Source organism: Manis javanica, chromosome 2 (genome assembly GCF_040802235.1).
Source record: "Manis javanica isolate MJ-LG chromosome 2, MJ_LKY, whole genome shotgun sequence".
NCBI classification, from domain to species: domain Eukaryota; kingdom Metazoa; phylum Chordata; class Mammalia; order Pholidota; family Manidae; genus Manis; species Manis javanica.
The window spans coordinates 114,839,116-114,857,830 of record NC_133157.1 but is presented as its reverse complement, the minus strand read 5'-3'; the positions used below and the strand labels follow the sequence as shown (position 1 = coordinate 114,857,830).

Sequence of the window (18,715 nt, the reverse complement as noted above, 5' to 3'; positions counted from 1 at the left end):
ATTACTAAATTGCTACTATTTAAGTGGCTCTCTCAAAATGAGCTGGTAGTATTACAGATGTTTTAGGGTCTGATTAAATGACCTCATTACTTTTATTCAAATCATTTTAGTGTAATATGACAAAGTAATAATAATCCCACTAGCAGAGTCTTTCTCTGTTTAAAAGCACCATTTACACTCTGAGAGCAGTTCTTGGACCATTAACTTAGAGTTTATAGTGGATCTTTGCCTCAAAAGATTATTTTCTTCTTCCGTGCTCCTGTTATCTTCTCTTGCCCTGCCCTTGTTAGAGACTTCCTGCCTCTCTCTGGTCTGGGTTCCTAATTAAGTGCTGCTTTGAACCCTGCCTAGTTCCTCAGTTGTGTTTCTCATTTCTGGTGGTTTGATTTCTTGGAACTGGGACTCAATAGAGTCTAAATTCAGAATACCTGCCTCTGTTGCCTCCTCTGGACTTGACGTATGTCAACCTAACATGCAATGCTTGATGGCATCTCCTCCTGTCTAGCTGAACTCCTGCCTAGGTTAGCTGTCATTTTGTTGCTGCCCATGTCCCAGTGTGACAGAATAAGCAAGTTTCTGCATTGGAATTGAATTTTAATTTCAATCAGATGGCATTTTGTTTACAATAAAACTTAGGAAATAGGAAACTATGCTTTTTCTTTTAAAGAGCCCTATGATAATTTCTCACACACAAATGTAAATCTAGGCTTCTCTAATCTAAAAAGGTAATGAACTCTGAAAATTTTGTCACATATATCTGTAAACTCAAGTGTACTGCCGTTTACATTTAATTTGTCTGCTTTTCTATCTAGATTTATGTTCCACTTTTCAGAAAGTTTTCCTCAGTAATTTTTCATTGTCAATAATAAATATATCTTCCACCTGATACTTCAGTCACTTGATTGTATTGTTGAGCAGCCAACACTTATTAATTGCCCAAATTCAGTCAACCAACCAATTGGTAACCAGCCATTTAAGGTAAGGTGCTTGAAAGTCTTTTTGCACAAAAGTTTTCATACTTATTTGAACTTTATTTCATTTATTTAATTTTCATCTGTAGTTCCATCTTAATTTTTTCATCCATATTTCACTCTAAGTATGATGGTATTTAATGAGCAAACATCTGATCGTCTCATCATTAATGGCATCGTCACCCACCTAGAGTCAAAAACCCAGGAGTCATCCTGGATTCCAGCTTTCCTTCACTCTATAGGACAAAAGCAGATTCTATTGGCTCTACTCAAAAATATAGTGGGATGGTTAATTTTATGTGCCAACTTGGCTAGGTCATGGTACCCACATATTTAGTCAAACACTAGTCTAGATGTTGCTGTGAAGGCACTTTTCTTTTTTTTAGTATAAGATTAGCATTTAAATTAGTAGACTTTGAATAAAGCAGATTGCTCTCCACGCTGTGGGTGAGCCTCACCCAATCAGTTGAAGCCTTCAGAGAAAACAGACCTAGGTCCCTGAAGAAGAGGGAATTTTACTTCTAGACTGCCTTTGGACTTGAACTGCAGTATCAATTCTTCCCTGAATTTCCAGTCTGCAAGTCTACCCTTTAGATTTTGGACTTCCTAGACTTCACAACTGCATGAACCAATTTTTTAAAAGAAATATCTCTTAAAAGATAAATAGACAGACAGAGATAGTTAGCTAGCTAGATGAATAGATACATATACACAAACCCTATAGGTTCTATTTCTCTGGAGAACCCTAATACATATATCTTAATCCATTTTTTTCTCTGCAACTCCATTGCCACCACCCTAAACCAAGCCAATGGTCTTGCTCTGATCTTCCTCTTTTTGAAATGTAATCATCAAAGAAGGTAATGCCTTATCTCCTAGGGTCCTGGGTGACATGGGTCTACCTTCTCACTTGACTCCAAATTGCAAAACCTACTTAATGTGTGGGTCATTTCTACTTAGCTATATAAGATTCATATTTCTATTTTCACAATCTGTTTGGAAGATTGCTGGTGATGTTAAGTGCTAATTCAGTAATGAAATGATTTTCTTGTTCTCCTAGCTTTGTGGAAAGGTTTTATAGCTTGGGAGATTTTGCTTTTACCTATATTTCCCCAACAATCTAAAGCTTTCAAGAGTGTACTACTGTCGGGGAACTCTCCTACACTGTTGGTGGGAATGTAAACTAGTTCAACCATTGTGGAAAGCAGTATGGAGGTTCCTCAAGAAACTAAAAATAGAAATACCATTTGACCCAGAAATCCACTCCTAAGAATTTACCCTAAGAATGCAGTTTTCCAGTCTCAAAAAGACATATGTACCCCTATGTTTATCACAGCACTATTTACAATAGCCAAGAAATGGAAGCAACCTAAGTGTCCATTGGTAGATGAATGGATAAAGAAGATGTGGTACATAGACACAATGGAGTATTATTCAGCCATAAGAAGAAAACAAATCCTACCATTTGCAATAACATGGATGGACCTAGAGGCTATTATGCTCAGTGAAATAAGCCAGGTGGAGGAAGACAAGAACCAAATGATTTCACTCATCTGTGGAGCATAAGGACAAAGCAAAAACTGAAGAAACAAAACAGCAGCAGACTCACAGAACCCAAGAATGGACTAACAGTTGCCAAAAGGAAAGGGACTGTGGTGGGGGTGCAGGGTGGGAAGGGAGGGAGAAGGGGAAAAAGGGACATTACTATTAGCACACATAATGTAGGGGGCACAGGGAAGGCAGTATAACAGAGAAGACAAGTAGGGACTCTACAGCATCTTATTGCACTAATGGACAGTGACTGTAATGGGGTATGTAGTGGGGATTTGATAATGAGGGGAATCTAGTAACCACAACGTTGCTTGCGTAATTGTATATTCATGATATCAAAAAAAAAACAGTGTACTACTGTACACAGGAAGAAAAAACATCCAGCATCCAAGTCAGAGCTCAGCAGGGGTGTGTAATCCTGCCTAGCTGCCTTTCTGCTTTATTTCTGCCTCTCCAGCTCTCACTCACCACCTTCCAACCACAAGACACTTCTGTTCCTCAAATGCTTCAAGTTAATTTACAATATAGAAACTTCGTATGTCAAGTTCCCTCTTCTTGGGAGGCTCACTGAGGTCCCACCTTAAGTGTAAACTCCTTTGTGAGCTGACTATCCTAATTTTACTTTCTTATTTTCTATATAATATTCATAACCACCACCTTTAAAATATTCTTTTAAAAAATGTGTTCACTTATATTTTGTCAGTGCCCCTCTGCTGGAATGTAAATTCCAAGAATAGAAAGAATTTATCTTTCTGGTTCTGCACAGTTTTCTCTCTTTTTGGAGCAAAAGAGGCTCCCAACAGATATTAGCTGAATGAATGAAAGAATATTTATTAAATCTGAAGCATCTTGACTAGTAACTCAGAGATGTTTTTGATTTAATAATTGATTGTGATGGGTCTATTCAATATTACTTTTCCCCTGAAAGTTTATTTTTACCGAAGAGCAATTTGCAAATGTTTGTACTTATGAAAGGAGTACTTTGAAACAAAAAGCTTCTATTTCAATACAAATTTATCTATTATTGTTTCCTTTTTTATCTTTCACATTAGGGAGCAGAGCAAGTATGATATTGCCTTCACTGCACAATATAAGGAAATCTAAAATTATGACTTTATGGCCCTACATTCATAAATTACTCTTCTCCCCAACTAGTCAAGATGTAATTTGGCTTTTACCATTGTCTCTGATTGAGAAGTCATACTTCTTCCTCTGAAAGTGATTCAAGGCCTTGACCAAAAGGCAGTTTGTGGCATTTCTGTCACTGTTACTCAGACCAATGTTTTATTTGTATAAATATTCTATTTTTTTGTCTCTGCTAATTACGTTGTTGTAATAGAAATATTCACAGATGAACAAATGAGGACCGAAAACTGCACTCATTTCTTTGCAATCTCGTTTATGGGATTGAAAGTGTGTTCTCTATTATTTTAATATTTACACATCAGAAACTTAATTACAGAACTGAAAAGACCCTCCTTCCATGTCAACTCTATTTTATTAATCTCACACTGATTTTTCAACAGATTCGTGTCAGGCACCATGCTAGCAACAATGCAAAGACAAAGCAGAGACAAGTTCCCTGCCACACTGTGCTCATACTCTGCTGTGGTCAGTTCAAGGGCAGAAATACCAAAGGACATAATATATTTAAGTAAGAAGCAGTAAGTTTCAATGCAGTATCTCAGGACAAAAAGAATTGAAGACTAGATATTCAACAACATGGGTGTGAATTTCCTTTTAAGCATGTTTCAACCGTTTTTGATTATTCCATAACATTGAGCAAATGATTAAATCTCCAAACTTATTGCCAAAGGGCAGTAGGTTATTAAAGGTGACTAGAGATATAACTATTATATGTTAGATATCCTTATACATTTTTAGACTTTCCCCAATATCAATAAATAAAATGTCAACATGAAAACATAAAAGAAAATAACTTGTGGAAGATAGAGAAGCTGGATAAGAAGAAACTAAATGAGTATTTTGTAGCATATACTACCAGACCCGCTTATTTCTTCCTGCCTTTTGCCCTTTCAGTGCATGTCAGCCCAGCTCCCCAAGACCGGCACCCCATCATCTCTGGGCCCTGGGTGTGTTCTGGCCATCAGAGCCCCCACACCCTCACACTGCAAAGACAAGAAGGCTCAGAGACCTAACACCCAGAATACCACCCAGAAGGCTAACACATCACCGCCTAGAGTGTCCCAGCAGGGCTGAGCTCCAGTTGTCCACAATGGTCAATGGCTCCTTAACACACCCTTTATCTGCTGTCTTTCCCTTCAACCTCATCTCTCCACTCCTCTGCCAGTGTTTCCTGGCACTGACTCCCAGATAAATTACTTCACTCAAATCTTTGTCAGAGGTCAGGGTCTTGAGCAACCCAGACTAAGAAATCTGTCCATTAGCCTCAGTATATGAATGTACAACCTACCTGTGTCCCCAAAGAACATAAATTTAGTGAAAAACAAATATTTATTATGCACCTACTATATGCAAGAGAAAATTATGCCAAGTATTGGGGGAGGAGGAAGAGTAAAGATTGAATTTAAAAAATAGGGGAAAAATGGAAAATTACTTTTTCACTTCAGTCATGCATTCATCAGGTATTTTGAGAACCTACTAATCTAAGTCACCATATGTGGCCATTGGGGAAGTACAAATATGAATCCAACATAGCTTGTGACTGCAAGGAGAAAAGAGAGGCCAAAGGCGAGAAACTACCAACTGTGTGCCTCCCACCTCAAATATGTGGATGTCCACACCCTTCCCGGGTCCTTCATCTCATTTGGTCTCCCTTGGCCTGCTGATCCCCACATCTCTGTCCTGGAGTCCACCCACTCCTGCCCTTCCACTCACTATCCTTTCCTTTTTCTCCTGTATCTTCAACCTCACAATGCCAGCCTCTGCCCCCAACATTAGATGAACAAACAGAACCTTTAGGTACCAAAATGGCATTACACCACTTTTTATTTTTCTAGCCATGCAAATTAATTAATTAATCTTTCTGTATCATGTCAACCTGCTCTTAACATGACAAGAGCCTCACTGGTCACTGGCTGTGTGGCCTTGGTCAGATTTCTAAACTACTCTGTGCTTCCTTTTCCCCACCCAAAAAATGAGGGGGAAATAAACAGGACCTGCTGCTTGCTGTGAGAGCTAAATGAGATCATCTAAATAAAGTGCTTAGAATTGTTTCTGACACAAAGAAATTGCTTGATACATGTTCACTTATTATTATCATTGCTTTGGGAAAATCAGTCTTGAAGATAGTGTGAAATGGTTCAGAAACTAGAGAAAACAAGAGAGCTGTTGCAGCAGTGCAGGGAGAGGGACAGAAGGACAGAGAAAATGAGGGCCCCTGAGTTTCCAACCCTAACAGACAGGGGATGTGGTGGAAGGAGGTATGTTCTCTGGGGCATTCAAATTCCACCACATACTAGTTGTATTGCTTTAGTTAAATTCATCATTCTAGCCTCAATTTCCTCATCTGTAAAATGGGGATATTAATGCTCTGTGGTAGAGTTGCCATGAACATCTAAGTGAGAAAATTTATGTAAAGTGCCCAGCATATCATTTTGCATTTAGTAAACACCCAAATGTTAATTCCCTCCCTTCCCCTCTCCAAGTGAGAAGTCTAAACAACTTATACAAATACAGTCTTTCTTTGACATACTATTGTTCTGAAGCACATGTCTTTCCTAATCAACACACTCCAAGCTGGTAAGTGATGCCTAGTTCTTAGCCTCAGAACCAGGAGACCGTGGTCAAGATTTAGCTCTGGTCTGTACTGGCTAGCTGACTTCTGAGCTTCAGTTTTCTTACATAATAACGTGGAATCTTAACATCTACCCATCTCACCTCTCAGGGTTGTTGTAAGGGTGATTAAGGATCTGAATGTGATTAATTAATGGGATTAAGGATCTGAAAGTGCTCTGTGACCTTACCTTGGTTTGTCCTGGGAAGAATTTGTCTTGGACTACTTTCTTCTTCCTATGTCAGTTACAATTCTTTTTGAAAGAGCCCTTGCCTTCTTATCTCCTTCTACTCCCTCTTTTGCTCCCCTTAATTTCCACTAGTCTCCCATGTGGACCAACGTAACCATATGGTTTTTCCACTCAACAAAACTTGATGGTAGCCAAGAGGCAAAATGCCAGGACCATTCTCAGTTTTGACATCAGTTTGACTCCCTCTCTGCTATGCCAATGCACACTATTTCAAAAGCTAACTTCCTTTTGTTCAGCAACTTTTGTGGCCTCTGTGACCTCCTCCTTCTGCCTTAACTGCTCAGGATTCAGTCTCAGGGCCAGGTTATGGGACGTGAGCACTGAAGGACAAGGGGATCTTCTGAAGACAAGGGTCTTTGTCTTTAACTGGGGTTGAGTACATTTCACCCCTTAAAGTTCATATTTAACCAGTGATGACTCTTCTTACCTAGAGATTGGAACAATACCCTCAAAAGGCACCAAAATGTCATGCAACAAAGCAAGTATCTTCTTACCTATACCTACACTGTTGTAAATACACAGATCTCCATTTCCAAATTACAGGAAAATTCAGGTATAGTTTGGAATAATAATAGGAAAAATAGGCAAATGCAAGAGCAATTGGAAAAAAGAAAGATGACACGTAATTGAAAACAAAGGTTCTCCAAGTTCTTGAAAAGTGTGAGATGAGAAATAAATAAATAAATAAATAAATAAATAAATAAATAAAAAGAAAGAAGACACTAGAAATAAAGAAAAGTAGACATATTATAAGGAGAACTTTATGAAAATTAAAACTAGTAAGGGAATGGCAGAGGGGAATTATTTCTTGAAGAAATCCTAGGTTGGTATAAAACCAACCATTCATTCAGCAAAAATGCTTTGCTTCTGTTTAGTAGAAAGAACACTCCACTGAGAGTCAGGAGTCCTGAGCACAAAACAGTTTGTGCTGCTAACTAGTTGTGAGACCCAGGAAAGATCACTTAACCTGTCAGGACCTTGATTTTCTTACCTATAAAACAAGGAGGTTGGCTGCAGCTTGGGACTGTGCTAGATACCAAATTGACCATATTTCTTTTATACTTTCCCCTGCTAGTGCAAGCTGATTGTGGGCATCTCTTCCCAATCTGTCTCCAGAAGCATCACATTGGCAGCTTTAAGTCACCTATGGTGGGAGTGTACACCACAGAAATCAGAAAATGCCACAGATCAGCTTTTTCTCTTCTGAGAACCAATTGCTAAGTTTACCAAAACACATTGCCTGTGAGCCAGTCTCATTTCCAGCTACACTTCTCTGCTGAGGTCCAAACTCTGTGTCTAAGCAGCACTCCCCATATCTCTACTCTGAGGTTTAAATATTGGTGCTAAATGCAATTCTTCCTGCTAAGAAGATAGCCAGAGATAGCCAGGGAAGGAGAGGAGTAAGAGGGGAGAGAATCTCCCTGCTAGGTGGGTCTCCTCGGCCCCTCAGGGTATGCCATGCTCATAGTGCTGGTGATGTGGGGTGCTCTCAGGAAAGTGAGAGAAAGGGTTCTGGGTTGAAAACAAATAAGTCACAGGAAGTAGGGTGATCTTTCTGTGGGTTTCTTATTCAGTAGGAGCCAAGAGAAGACTGGAGAATTCATATACCCTTTATTCTGTTACTAACTAAACAGTGCTCTGAAAAAGAGAAATAATTAGAGGCTCTCAAGTTAAAAAAAAATCTGGAAGGGACTCTTTCACCCATGTTTTGTTTGTTTCTTATTCTATAACTAAACAGATCTTCAGGACCCCCCTGCTTCTCCCATATTTATGCCTATGAAGAGGAAGACATCCATCAGAGTAAGGCATCCTGCTGTCTCAAGGAGGGAAAAGTTCCTATGCCAATTGAGAAACACTTTTGCCCAAAGGCATTAAGAGTCAACTTAGGGAAAATCAGGGGCTGTGTCTGTGTTGCCCAATGTGGTAGCTATTAGCCCCCTGGGCACTGCACTTGAAATGAAACCATTCTGAATTGAGATGGTCTGTAAGTATAAAACACATAATGGATTTTGAAGATTTAAGTTATTAAAACTGAATATAAAACTATCCCAGTAAGTTTTATATTGATTAATGTTGACCAATAAAATCTGGATATACTGGGTTAAATAAAATATATTTACCAAGTCAGTGCCACCTGTTTCCTTTTACTTTTTAAATGTGGCTACATAATTAGGTTCCCATTATGGACTGCACTGGGCTTAGCGTCCAGATCTCAGACACAGCCCAGTTTATCCCACTCCTATCTGAAGACCGTTAGTGACAGGCAACTTACTTCTTCAGACCACTTTATTTAAGACAGCACAAGCCTTAAAAGATTTTTACTGGTCTTAGTTCGGACTTTTGGGGCAAAGAGAATATATTAGTCCTCTTGCACAAAACAGACTTCCAAGATGAAGACTGTGACCATGTCCAATCCCACTGGGCAGCCTTGTCCCACCTGAGTTAAGGAGCTTCCCCTTCAGCACCCCCTTGCTCAGTGAGCATTACACTTTCAAGCCAGGACTTAGACAAAATATCCCCTGGGCTCCAGGAATCTTTCTTCAGCATTGTTTTTTGGGAAATCTTTCCAACAAATGCTTAATGTATTGCTTTTGTTAGACAAAATTACTACTACGGGGGGAAAATGTCACTGCTTTTAATAGCTAGCACTTATGAAGCAATTCCTTTGGGCCATCCTATATCGCAAACATTTTACACACTTTAACTCATTGAATCGTTGCAACAGGTTATGTTAGGCTCCCCACTTAATAGGCAGGGAAGCTAAAACACAAAGAAATTAAGTAGCTTCCTGGCAGGGACAGGGTGCAAACCCTACTGGCTTTGCTTATATTTTTATAATCATTACTAACGAATGCTCATATGATAAAACATTTTCTGTGATCAAATGTGCTTCCCAGGAAGCTCCCTGGTGGTGGGGAGGTTCTATCTTATCCTTGTCTCTCCAGGCCTCCCCCCACAACCGTTACTGAAGTGCGTGGAGTACCCTTGGAACACACTGGGTGCAGACAGTGCTTGTTAATATGGAGGGAGATCAGGAACCAACAATTCAAAGTTGAAATCCCTTCTATCTGATCTCAAAAGAAAACTGGGAATGAAAATTCTTACAGACACTTTCAATCTAAAGTTTAAGCAGGTTAAGTCTAGAGAAATAGAAGAGAGACTCAATAAGAGAGACTTTGAGGATTTGAAAAGCTCTGAATCTGCTCCTCATGAGAACTCACTCATTTAAAAAAAATCAGAGGGGAGAGGGGACAGGAATAAATCTGTTTGAACAATTTAGGATACAAATAAGGATGAACTTTCTAACAATAAAAACCAGGAATGATTAAAATAGCTTGTTCAGAGAAAAAAAGGTGTGTTATGAAAAATCACAAGGAATCCCTTTTTGGGGGGATGATCTGTGATTCTATCCTTAGACCTAATATGAGGAGAGAGAGCAGTGCTCCCTCCTTCCGGCCAAAACACTCAGAAGATATTTTTCGGGGGTTAGATAGAAGTATTGCGATTTGAAAGCTAGACCGCACAGACCACAGAGGAAGCCCCTCTACAAAAAAAGCAGAGAAGGAACAATGGGAGATGAGAGACATGAGGAGGAAGACAGGGGTCCTGGGGTGGGGGCCTTGCAGCCCTTCTGACCTGAGGAGCAGCCTCCCTCTTCCTCCAGGCAGCCAGGTAGAGGCCACAGGCTGCCCGTAGAACTGGTGTTGCGGTGGATTTTCTGGCTTCCTCCCCGCCACAGGTGTTGAAAGGAACCTCTTAACACTGACTCAAAAGGGAAGGTGTGCTGTAAGACCCAGACTCCAAGTCAGAAGGCTCCCACCGCGGAGGCGACTTACCCAACAGCTGCACAGCCACTGGAATAAAGAGGAAAACTAGGAGCAGGGATCGCCTCATGGCCCAGAGCTTTTCCTTTTCTTCCACTGATGGAGAGAAGGGGCAACGAGAACCAAAGCAATGAGGGCACGATTACCCCTTCCCCTACTCCATTCTCCGAGCTGTGCTGCTGGAAAGTGCGGAGGAAGCTCTTGCTTTTAAAGGGCTTCTGAAATTAGGGAAAACCTCCAATAAGGAGATATCCTGTCACATGAGGGTAGCTGGAAAAACAGGAATTCAAAGTCACAACTCTGCTTTGTAAGCTAACTTCTGAGAAGCGCAGACACAGAGGAAGGGGATAGAGGGACATGTGTGGGAGAGGGGTGAGAAAGGGGGAGGTGGGAGGGTGATGGTGGGAAATGAGGAGTGAGGGCTGGCCTGCTGCGAGGGAAGAAGTGAAACAGTTTTGAACCTCAGGCCTTCTCCGATGGGGCTGTGTGGAGAGCAAGCTGGAGGCCATTACCTGGGACGGAAACCTGAAGTTGTCTGGGAAGTGGATGCATCAACGGTCCTTCAGCAGACAACCTCCATTCTAAAGTGACAGAAATGAGAGGCACTAAAAAGGACAGTTTTATGGTGGAAACATTTTCCTAAGGGCTGAAATGGGTCCCCTCACTCTTCCTATCAGTGCTTAAAGGTTCTTTTTTTTTTCTTTCAAAAATTAAAAAGAAACACTTCACATGGAGCTTTGTTCCTTTAGCCAGAAGAAATGCAAAAGACAGGCTAAACTTAAAAGGGAATCTCAGTAAGGCCAGGAGGGAGAAAGTTCTAGAAGTCATTCCTAGAAAGTCCTCTGGAAAGCCAGAGAAAACAGTGGCAAAGCATTTGCATTAAAGTCTTGCTACCCAGTTTCAATCTTCTTCAGGTTTGGAAGGGTCCCCTTGCTAGGAGAAAATCTGCTCGTTGAGTCAGAAAGTTGTCATTATAGGATGGGTTTAATCCTTTCTTTAAAAAAATGGTAACATATCTTTCATTAAGCACAGTATTAATATTAACCTTATTAATATTATTAATAATAAACAACTGTTTTGTTATTTTTCAATAGTAAAACATGAATTAAGAACATTTTGAAGCAGATGAAAGTAATTGGAAAGCCAACCCACAAGCGGAATGTGGTAAATGTTAGCAATTCAAAAAGAAGCCACTGGAAATACTGATGTTTTTTGAATAGTTTATCTTCAAGTGTAAAGTTTCAAGATTCGCCATCTTTGTGATAAAGTTATACACTTCTTAATAAGAAACATGACATGCTTCTCTTATTGTTTTTTTTAACTTTTTATTTTTTATTTAGTCAAGTTTCATATATATACATATATACAGTTGTAATTGTAGAATACATATTTTATAAGGTTTTTTCACTGTTTCACTTATGATTTTCTCTTATTTTTTTTTTTTACATTTCCATAGTCTTTATGATTATTTTTGATAGTAAATACATGGTGTTTTATTTAGTTGATACCATACATTATTTAATACTTGATTGTTTTTTAACATTCTAAATTTAAGATTATTCTGATAGGAAGAAAAAGATGGTGAAAATGTAGGATACAGAGCAAATGTTTCTTCTTCATTTAGCCAATTCTTGAAAAAAAAACAAGTTGGTTATAAAACAGAACAGATGAAACAAAATGTTTCTTTCTATGACATTGCTTCATTGATTTATCATGAAAAAACTCTTTTAAATGTAAGTAATTTATAAAAATTCAGAAAGTTCAGCCTAATGTAGATTTATATCAATTTCAGAAGCAAAAAAATTTAATTGAATTCTCTCTACATTCACATTTGGATTTGTTTTGTTTTGTTTTAATTACACATATAGCCAACCAGAATCAGTGGTAAAATATGTGACTTTGAAACAAATGAAGCCAACTATCCCACAAAGAAGTTACTCCAGGACTTTGACCTTATTGAAACAAAGATTTATCAGGCTAAAAGAGATGACAGAAAAAGAAGTCTATCTTTGGGGCAGTGATATCATAGAAGATGGTGTAATAGGAAGCTCTAGAAATCCATCATTCCACCTAACCAACAATTCAACTGGCAGGAATTATTTGAAGTAATTATTTTGGAACTAGACTCTAATAGAAAACTTGGAACATCCAGTGGCGAGCTTGATGGAGAGGCTGGTAAATTTTGGTGGATTTCTTTTAACCTTTCCCTGTAGTAGTGGCTACCATCCTCCATCTCCCATCTTTGAGGCAGGCAGCAGGAGCAGAGTGGTAGACTGAATTTCTGGTGCAGATTGCTGGAGCCAGGGGGGACAAAAAGGACTTTGTCCCCCAAATATCAGGGTTGTGTGCTCTGAAGGCTTATAGTTGCTTTTAATTGCTTTCACCACTCCTATTCAGAACATAGTACTGGAAGTTCTAGCCAGAGCAATAAGGCAAGAAAAAATGTAAGTATAATTTGGAAAAGAAAAAGGAAAATTATCTCTTCACAGATGGCATTAGTTTGTACATGGAAAACCCTGAAACATACATGCACACACACACACACACAACTGTTATAGCTAATAAACAAATGCAACAAAGTTGAAGGATACAAAATCAAAATACAAAAACCAGTTGTTTCTATACACTATTAATGAAAAATATGAAAAGGAATTTAAAAAATCAATTCCATTTAAAATATCATCAAGAGAATAAATACTTAGGAATAAATTTAATCAAGGGGGTAGAAGACTTATACAATGAAAACTATAAAACTGCTGAAATAAATTAAAGAATACTTTAAAAAATGGGAAGATAACCTGTGTTCATAGAATGGAAGACTTAATATTGTCAAAATGACAATACTATACCTAAAGAGATCTATATATTTAATGCAATCACTATCCAAATCCCAATGACATTTTTTGCAGAAACAGAAACAGCCATCCTAACATTCATATGCAATTGCAAGAAATCCCACACAGCCAAAACAACCTTGAAAAAGAACAAAGTTGGAGGATTCAAGTCATTTTTCCTAGTTTCAAAACTCACTACAAAACTACAATATCAAAATAGTGTGGTATTAGCATAGGAGAGATATAACAGACTCATATATACAATAACCAGCTGGTGGTTGCTAGAGGGGAAGGGAGTGCGAGATGAGCAAAATAGATGAAGGGGATTAAGAGGTACAAACTTCCACTTATGGATTTAAATAAGTCACAGGCATAAAAAGTACAGTATGGGGAATTTAGTCAATTGTTTTGTAATGACTTTGTATGGTGATATGGCATGCACACATTGTGGTGAGCATTTCATAATATATATAACAGTCAAATCACTATGTTGGATAGCTGAAATATAATACTGTATGTCATCTGTATTTCAATTTTTTAAAAAAAGAGTGAAAAGGCGACCCACAGAAAGGGAGAAAATATTTGCAAATCATGTATCTGATAAGGAATTACTATCCATAATATATAAAGAATGATAATTCAACAGCAACAACAAAACAATCCACTTTAAAATGGTCAATAAACTTGAGCAGACAGTTTACCAAAGATATACAAATAACCAATAAGCACATGAAAAGATGCTCAACATCATTTGTGATTAGGAGAGTGCAAATGAAAACATGATGGAATATCACTTCACATCCATCAGGATGGCTACTATCAAAAATAAAACCAGAAAATAACACAGGTTGGTGAGGATATGGAGAAACTGGAACAGGTATACATTCCTGATGGGAATATAAAATGTCACAGACATTGTGGAAAACAGTTTGGCCATTTCTCAGAAAGTTAAACAGAGAATTGCCATATGATCCAGCAATTCTGCTTCAAGGTACATATCCAGAAGAATTAAAACAGACTCCAACAGATATTTGTACACCAATGTTCATAGCAGCATTATCCATAGTAGCCAAAAGAAAGAAACACCCCCAAGTGTCCATCAGCTGATGCACAGTAAAAAAATATGGTATATATACATAGGAATATTATTCAGCCATAAAAAGGAATTCTGATACCTGCTACATGTACAACCTTGAAAACAGCATTACGCTAAGTGAAATAATCAAGACTCAAAAGTAAAAATACTGTATGATTCCATTTATATATTTGGAATAGACAAATTTACAGAAACAGAAAGAATAGAGGGACTGGCAGGGGAAGAGAGAATGATAGCTATTGTTTAATGAATTTCTGTTTGGAATGATGAAAAGTTGTGAAGATAATGGCGACATTACACAACACTGTGAATATATTTAAGGCCACTGAATTGTACATGTAAAAATGGTTAAAATGCTAAATTTTATGTATGCATATTTTATCACATTAAAATAAAATCCATCTCCTATAACATCCTTTTTATATCTTTCTACTAAGTTTGGTTCTGGTTTTTGTTTAGCTGTTGATGATGGTTGTTTTTAACTAGTACTTCCTTTAGTTAAAGAAGTTTATATGACATAAAGGAAATCCTTTTTTTTTCAATTGGCAAGACAATTGCTCAACTCTTTCATTTCCATCTAGACTTTTTCTTTCTCAAGCATCATGTACCTCACACCCACTCAAATCCATGTAAGATGAACTCAGTGACTCTTTTCCTCTGAAATAGTTCCAAAAAAATTAGCTCAACAAATTCTTTAGTAACCTATCCTATCATTTCTAACAGTTGAAACAGGTGATTAATTCTGACATATATTTTGTTTGAGCAAGCCTGTGTTTTTAGGAAAAGATGAGAAAACTGAACAGCTGCATGCAGATGAAATTGGGCCACTTTCTTATACCATACACAAAAATAAACTCAAAATGTACTAAAATCTCACTGTAAGACTGAAACTATAAAACTTCTGAAAGAAAACACAGGCAGTAAACTCTCAGACATTCTAAGTCTCAGAACTATTTTTTTGACCTGTGTTCTCATGAATGGGAAACAAAAGCAAAAATAAACAACTGAGATTACATCAGACTAAAAACATTTTGCACAGTGAAGGAAATAACAAAATGAAAAGACAACCTACTAAATGGGCAAATCATATCTAATAAGGGGTTAATATCCATAATATCTAATAAGGAGTTAATATCCAAAATATAAAAAGAACTCATATAACTCAACAAATAAAAATGTGATATACAAATGGGCAGAGGAACTGAATAGACATTTTCAAAAAAGATGTCCAGACGGCCAAAAGAAAAGTGAAAAGAAGCTCAGTATCACTAATCATCAAGGAAATACAAATCAAAATCACAGTGAAATGTCATCTCACTCTTGTCAGGATGGCTACTATCAAAAAGACAAGAAATAAGTGTTGGCAAGGATATGCAGAAAAGGGAACCCTCATGCACTGTTGATGGGAATGTAAATTGGTGCAGCCACTATGGAATACAGTATGGAGGTTCCTAAAATAAATGTATACATATATATATATAACTACCATATGATCAAGGAATTCCACTTCTGGATATTTATCCAAAAAAAATGGAAACACTAATTCAAAAAAAATATGTGCATCCCTCTGTTTCTTGCAGCATTATCTCTATAATAGCCAAGATATGGAAGCAATATTAAGTGCCCTTGGATGAATGGATAAAGATGTGCCATATACATACACAAAGAATATCACTAGCCATAAAAAAGAATGATATCTTGCCATTGTTAACAAGGATGGAACTTGAGAGTATAATTCTAAGTAAAATGATTCAGAGAAAACCAAATACTGCAAGATTTCACTTCTACATGGAATCTAAAACAAAACAGAACAGAAACAGACTCTTTTAGACACAGAGAACTGGTGGTTGTCAGAGGAAGGGAGAGGGTGATGCACAAAATAGGTGAAGGCAATCAAGAAAAACAAACTTGCAGTTTTAAAACAAGACACAAAAATGTAAAGCACAGCATAGGGAGTATAGTTAATAATGTAATAACTATGTATGATTACAAACGGTAACTAGACTTATGGTGATCATTTTGTAATATATATAAATTTCAAATCACCATGTTTTACACCTGAAACTAATATATTATATGTCAAATATACTTCTGTTAAAAAATAAAAATAATAAATATTGAAATACATTAAAAAAAACTACCATAGACTAACATTTTATAAATTTGAGTATACTCTCAAAATATGAAATCAAATTAAATTTAGATATCAATAATATTCCTCCTAGGTGTAATTTTTGTACATGCCTTCATTATTTGTATAGTGTTGTGATTTCTCAAAATATCAGGTACATCCATATTCAAAATAAGATACAAAATGCAATCTTAAGTCAAATATGTAATCCTTTACAGTTTATCTGGGCACTGTTCATGCTATAAATTTACAATATAAAGACAAAATACAAGTGTATATAAAATATTTGTATGTTTAGGCATACAAGTATATATAAAATATTTTTATATTTAGCAATATTACAGATCACCTACTTGGTCCTAGGTTTTTCTTAATAAAAAGGATTATTATGGCAAAATTTGAATATTTATACTGTAATTTTTTTAGAGCTCTAATATTATAAATTTCTGTTGGATTGACAGATGAAGATAAAGATGCATAGTTTAGTAAGACTCTCAGGCTTCCTTTAAGGAACTTAAAGATTAATGGAAAGCTCAGAAAAGTAAATAAGTAATGAAAGTAGTAATCAAGTACTATAATTAGGGTTGTATGAGAACTCACAGGAGGTACACTAACTTACATGCCTGAGGAATGAATATTCATTCACATCAGCTTTAATCTGTATATTCAGTAGATTGCTCACTTTTGAACCTAATACTACTAGGTGAAAGACTATAGTCTGAGGTAACCTTAAGATCTTGCATATTATCTTTCACAAATGTATGGTTTTGATTTTTATTCCCAGAGGGTAATCAGGGACACAGAAAAAAATAAAAAAGGAAAATTAAAACAGTGCATTTACCACTTGTTTCCTGGGGATTTGGTACAATTAAAATACTTAGTGTTTATCAAGTTGTTATTATTGGCCACTGTGATGAGACTATTCCCTACTCATTTAATACTCTTAAAATCTACAAAAGAACCATTTAACCCTACTAAAGTCCTATTATGCTGATCTTTTAGATGTGGAAACTAGGGCCTACAGAGGTCAGAGAAACTTGCCCCAAGTCATATAAAGAGGCCAGAAGCTAAACTTTTAACAACTGTGGACAGAAGTTCTCTTACAGTGTGTGAAAAAACCATATAGCAGGGGCAGGGGTGGAGTGAGATGGGAATTTCATGGAGAGTAGGGGTGGCAGGCAAGTCCAGTTATCCGTTCACTCGTAAAGTATTTGATACCACAGATGTTTGCAGAGACTTGCAATGTGAAACGTTACTTTGCACACAGCCCCTCACAAATCTTTCTAGCATTTGAAAATTCATACAAAATGGAGAGCCCCTATCACAAATACCTCAAATACCTGAGAGTGCCCCAATATAGTGAAGGCAAATTACATAAGTATGTGTAAGGCTGGCGGCACCGGAGAGAGGGGTGAGCACTTCGGACACTGATGACGTGCCAAAGTCCCCGGCTGCTGCCCCGTCCCAACCTGAAAAGGTGCCTTAGGCTAGCCAGTTCTCGCGCCGCTGTAAATCTGAGCTCTGCCTCCCCCTACCTTCTTTAAAAACTCCCCGCCTGTGTTTTAGACTGGTGAACCTCGCCGGGGATTGCGCTCAAATAAACTGCCTGGCTCTTTGCTGCGTCTCGTCGCCTGCTTATTTCGGTTAGAATTTATCTTACAGTATGTACCTAAATATTTAACATCAAGATATTCATAATATATTATCATATACCACACTAATGTGTTAGCTATTGTATTTGGAAGTTGAACTACTATTTTTAAACAGGGCTTATGTGCGATTATTTTTATGATAGTATCAAATTCCACAAATAAATATGATTCCATAAATATATTTTACTTTGAAATCTACATCTTCAATTTATGCCTTATCATAAAACTTGATCTAAAGTTTTATAGATAAACTTTATTATTATCTAATGTACCTGGACTTCATTATATTAAACAATATTTGTGTTAGCTCAGTACTAGCAAAAGAGCTAAGTCCTAAACTGAGCCCAAATAGCTGTTAAACAAAATTGCTTTTTAGGCTGAAATCAACCAGTTACACAAATGTCCCTTGACACAGTAGAATAAAGAACATAATTCCATGTTTGAAGGAGACCCTAAAACTACAAATCAAAAAATTTTAAAGCATAATCTAAAAGTTATTCAATAACTTAAGATATGTTTCCTAAAAATTAATTTTAACTAATAAATTCTTGTAATTCTCTTTATATAAATGACAGAATCTCATTCTTCTTGGTCTAACTTCTTGGGAAAACATGTTCTAATTTTTTTTAAGGCTTCATTGAAGAGGATT

General features: G+C 37.1%; 1 protein-coding gene across 2 annotated transcripts in view; it reads right to left on the bottom strand.

Annotated features, from left to right (window-relative positions):
- Window positions 1-10,626, bottom strand: part of MRC1 (mannose receptor C-type 1) — a 102,210-nt gene extending 91,584 nt beyond the window's left edge. The window contains exon 1 of one of the 2 annotated variants that reach the window (XM_073229164.1): window positions 10,366-10,626. In XM_073229164.1, coding sequence (XP_073085265.1) covers window positions 10,366-10,423 — 58 coding nt within the window. In that variant the 5' untranslated portion in view covers window positions 10,424-10,626. The remainder of the gene's footprint in view (window positions 1-10,365) is intronic. The other variant, XM_073229165.1, reaches the window with a different exon arrangement.
- Window positions 10,627-18,715: the final 8,089 nt, after the last annotated feature.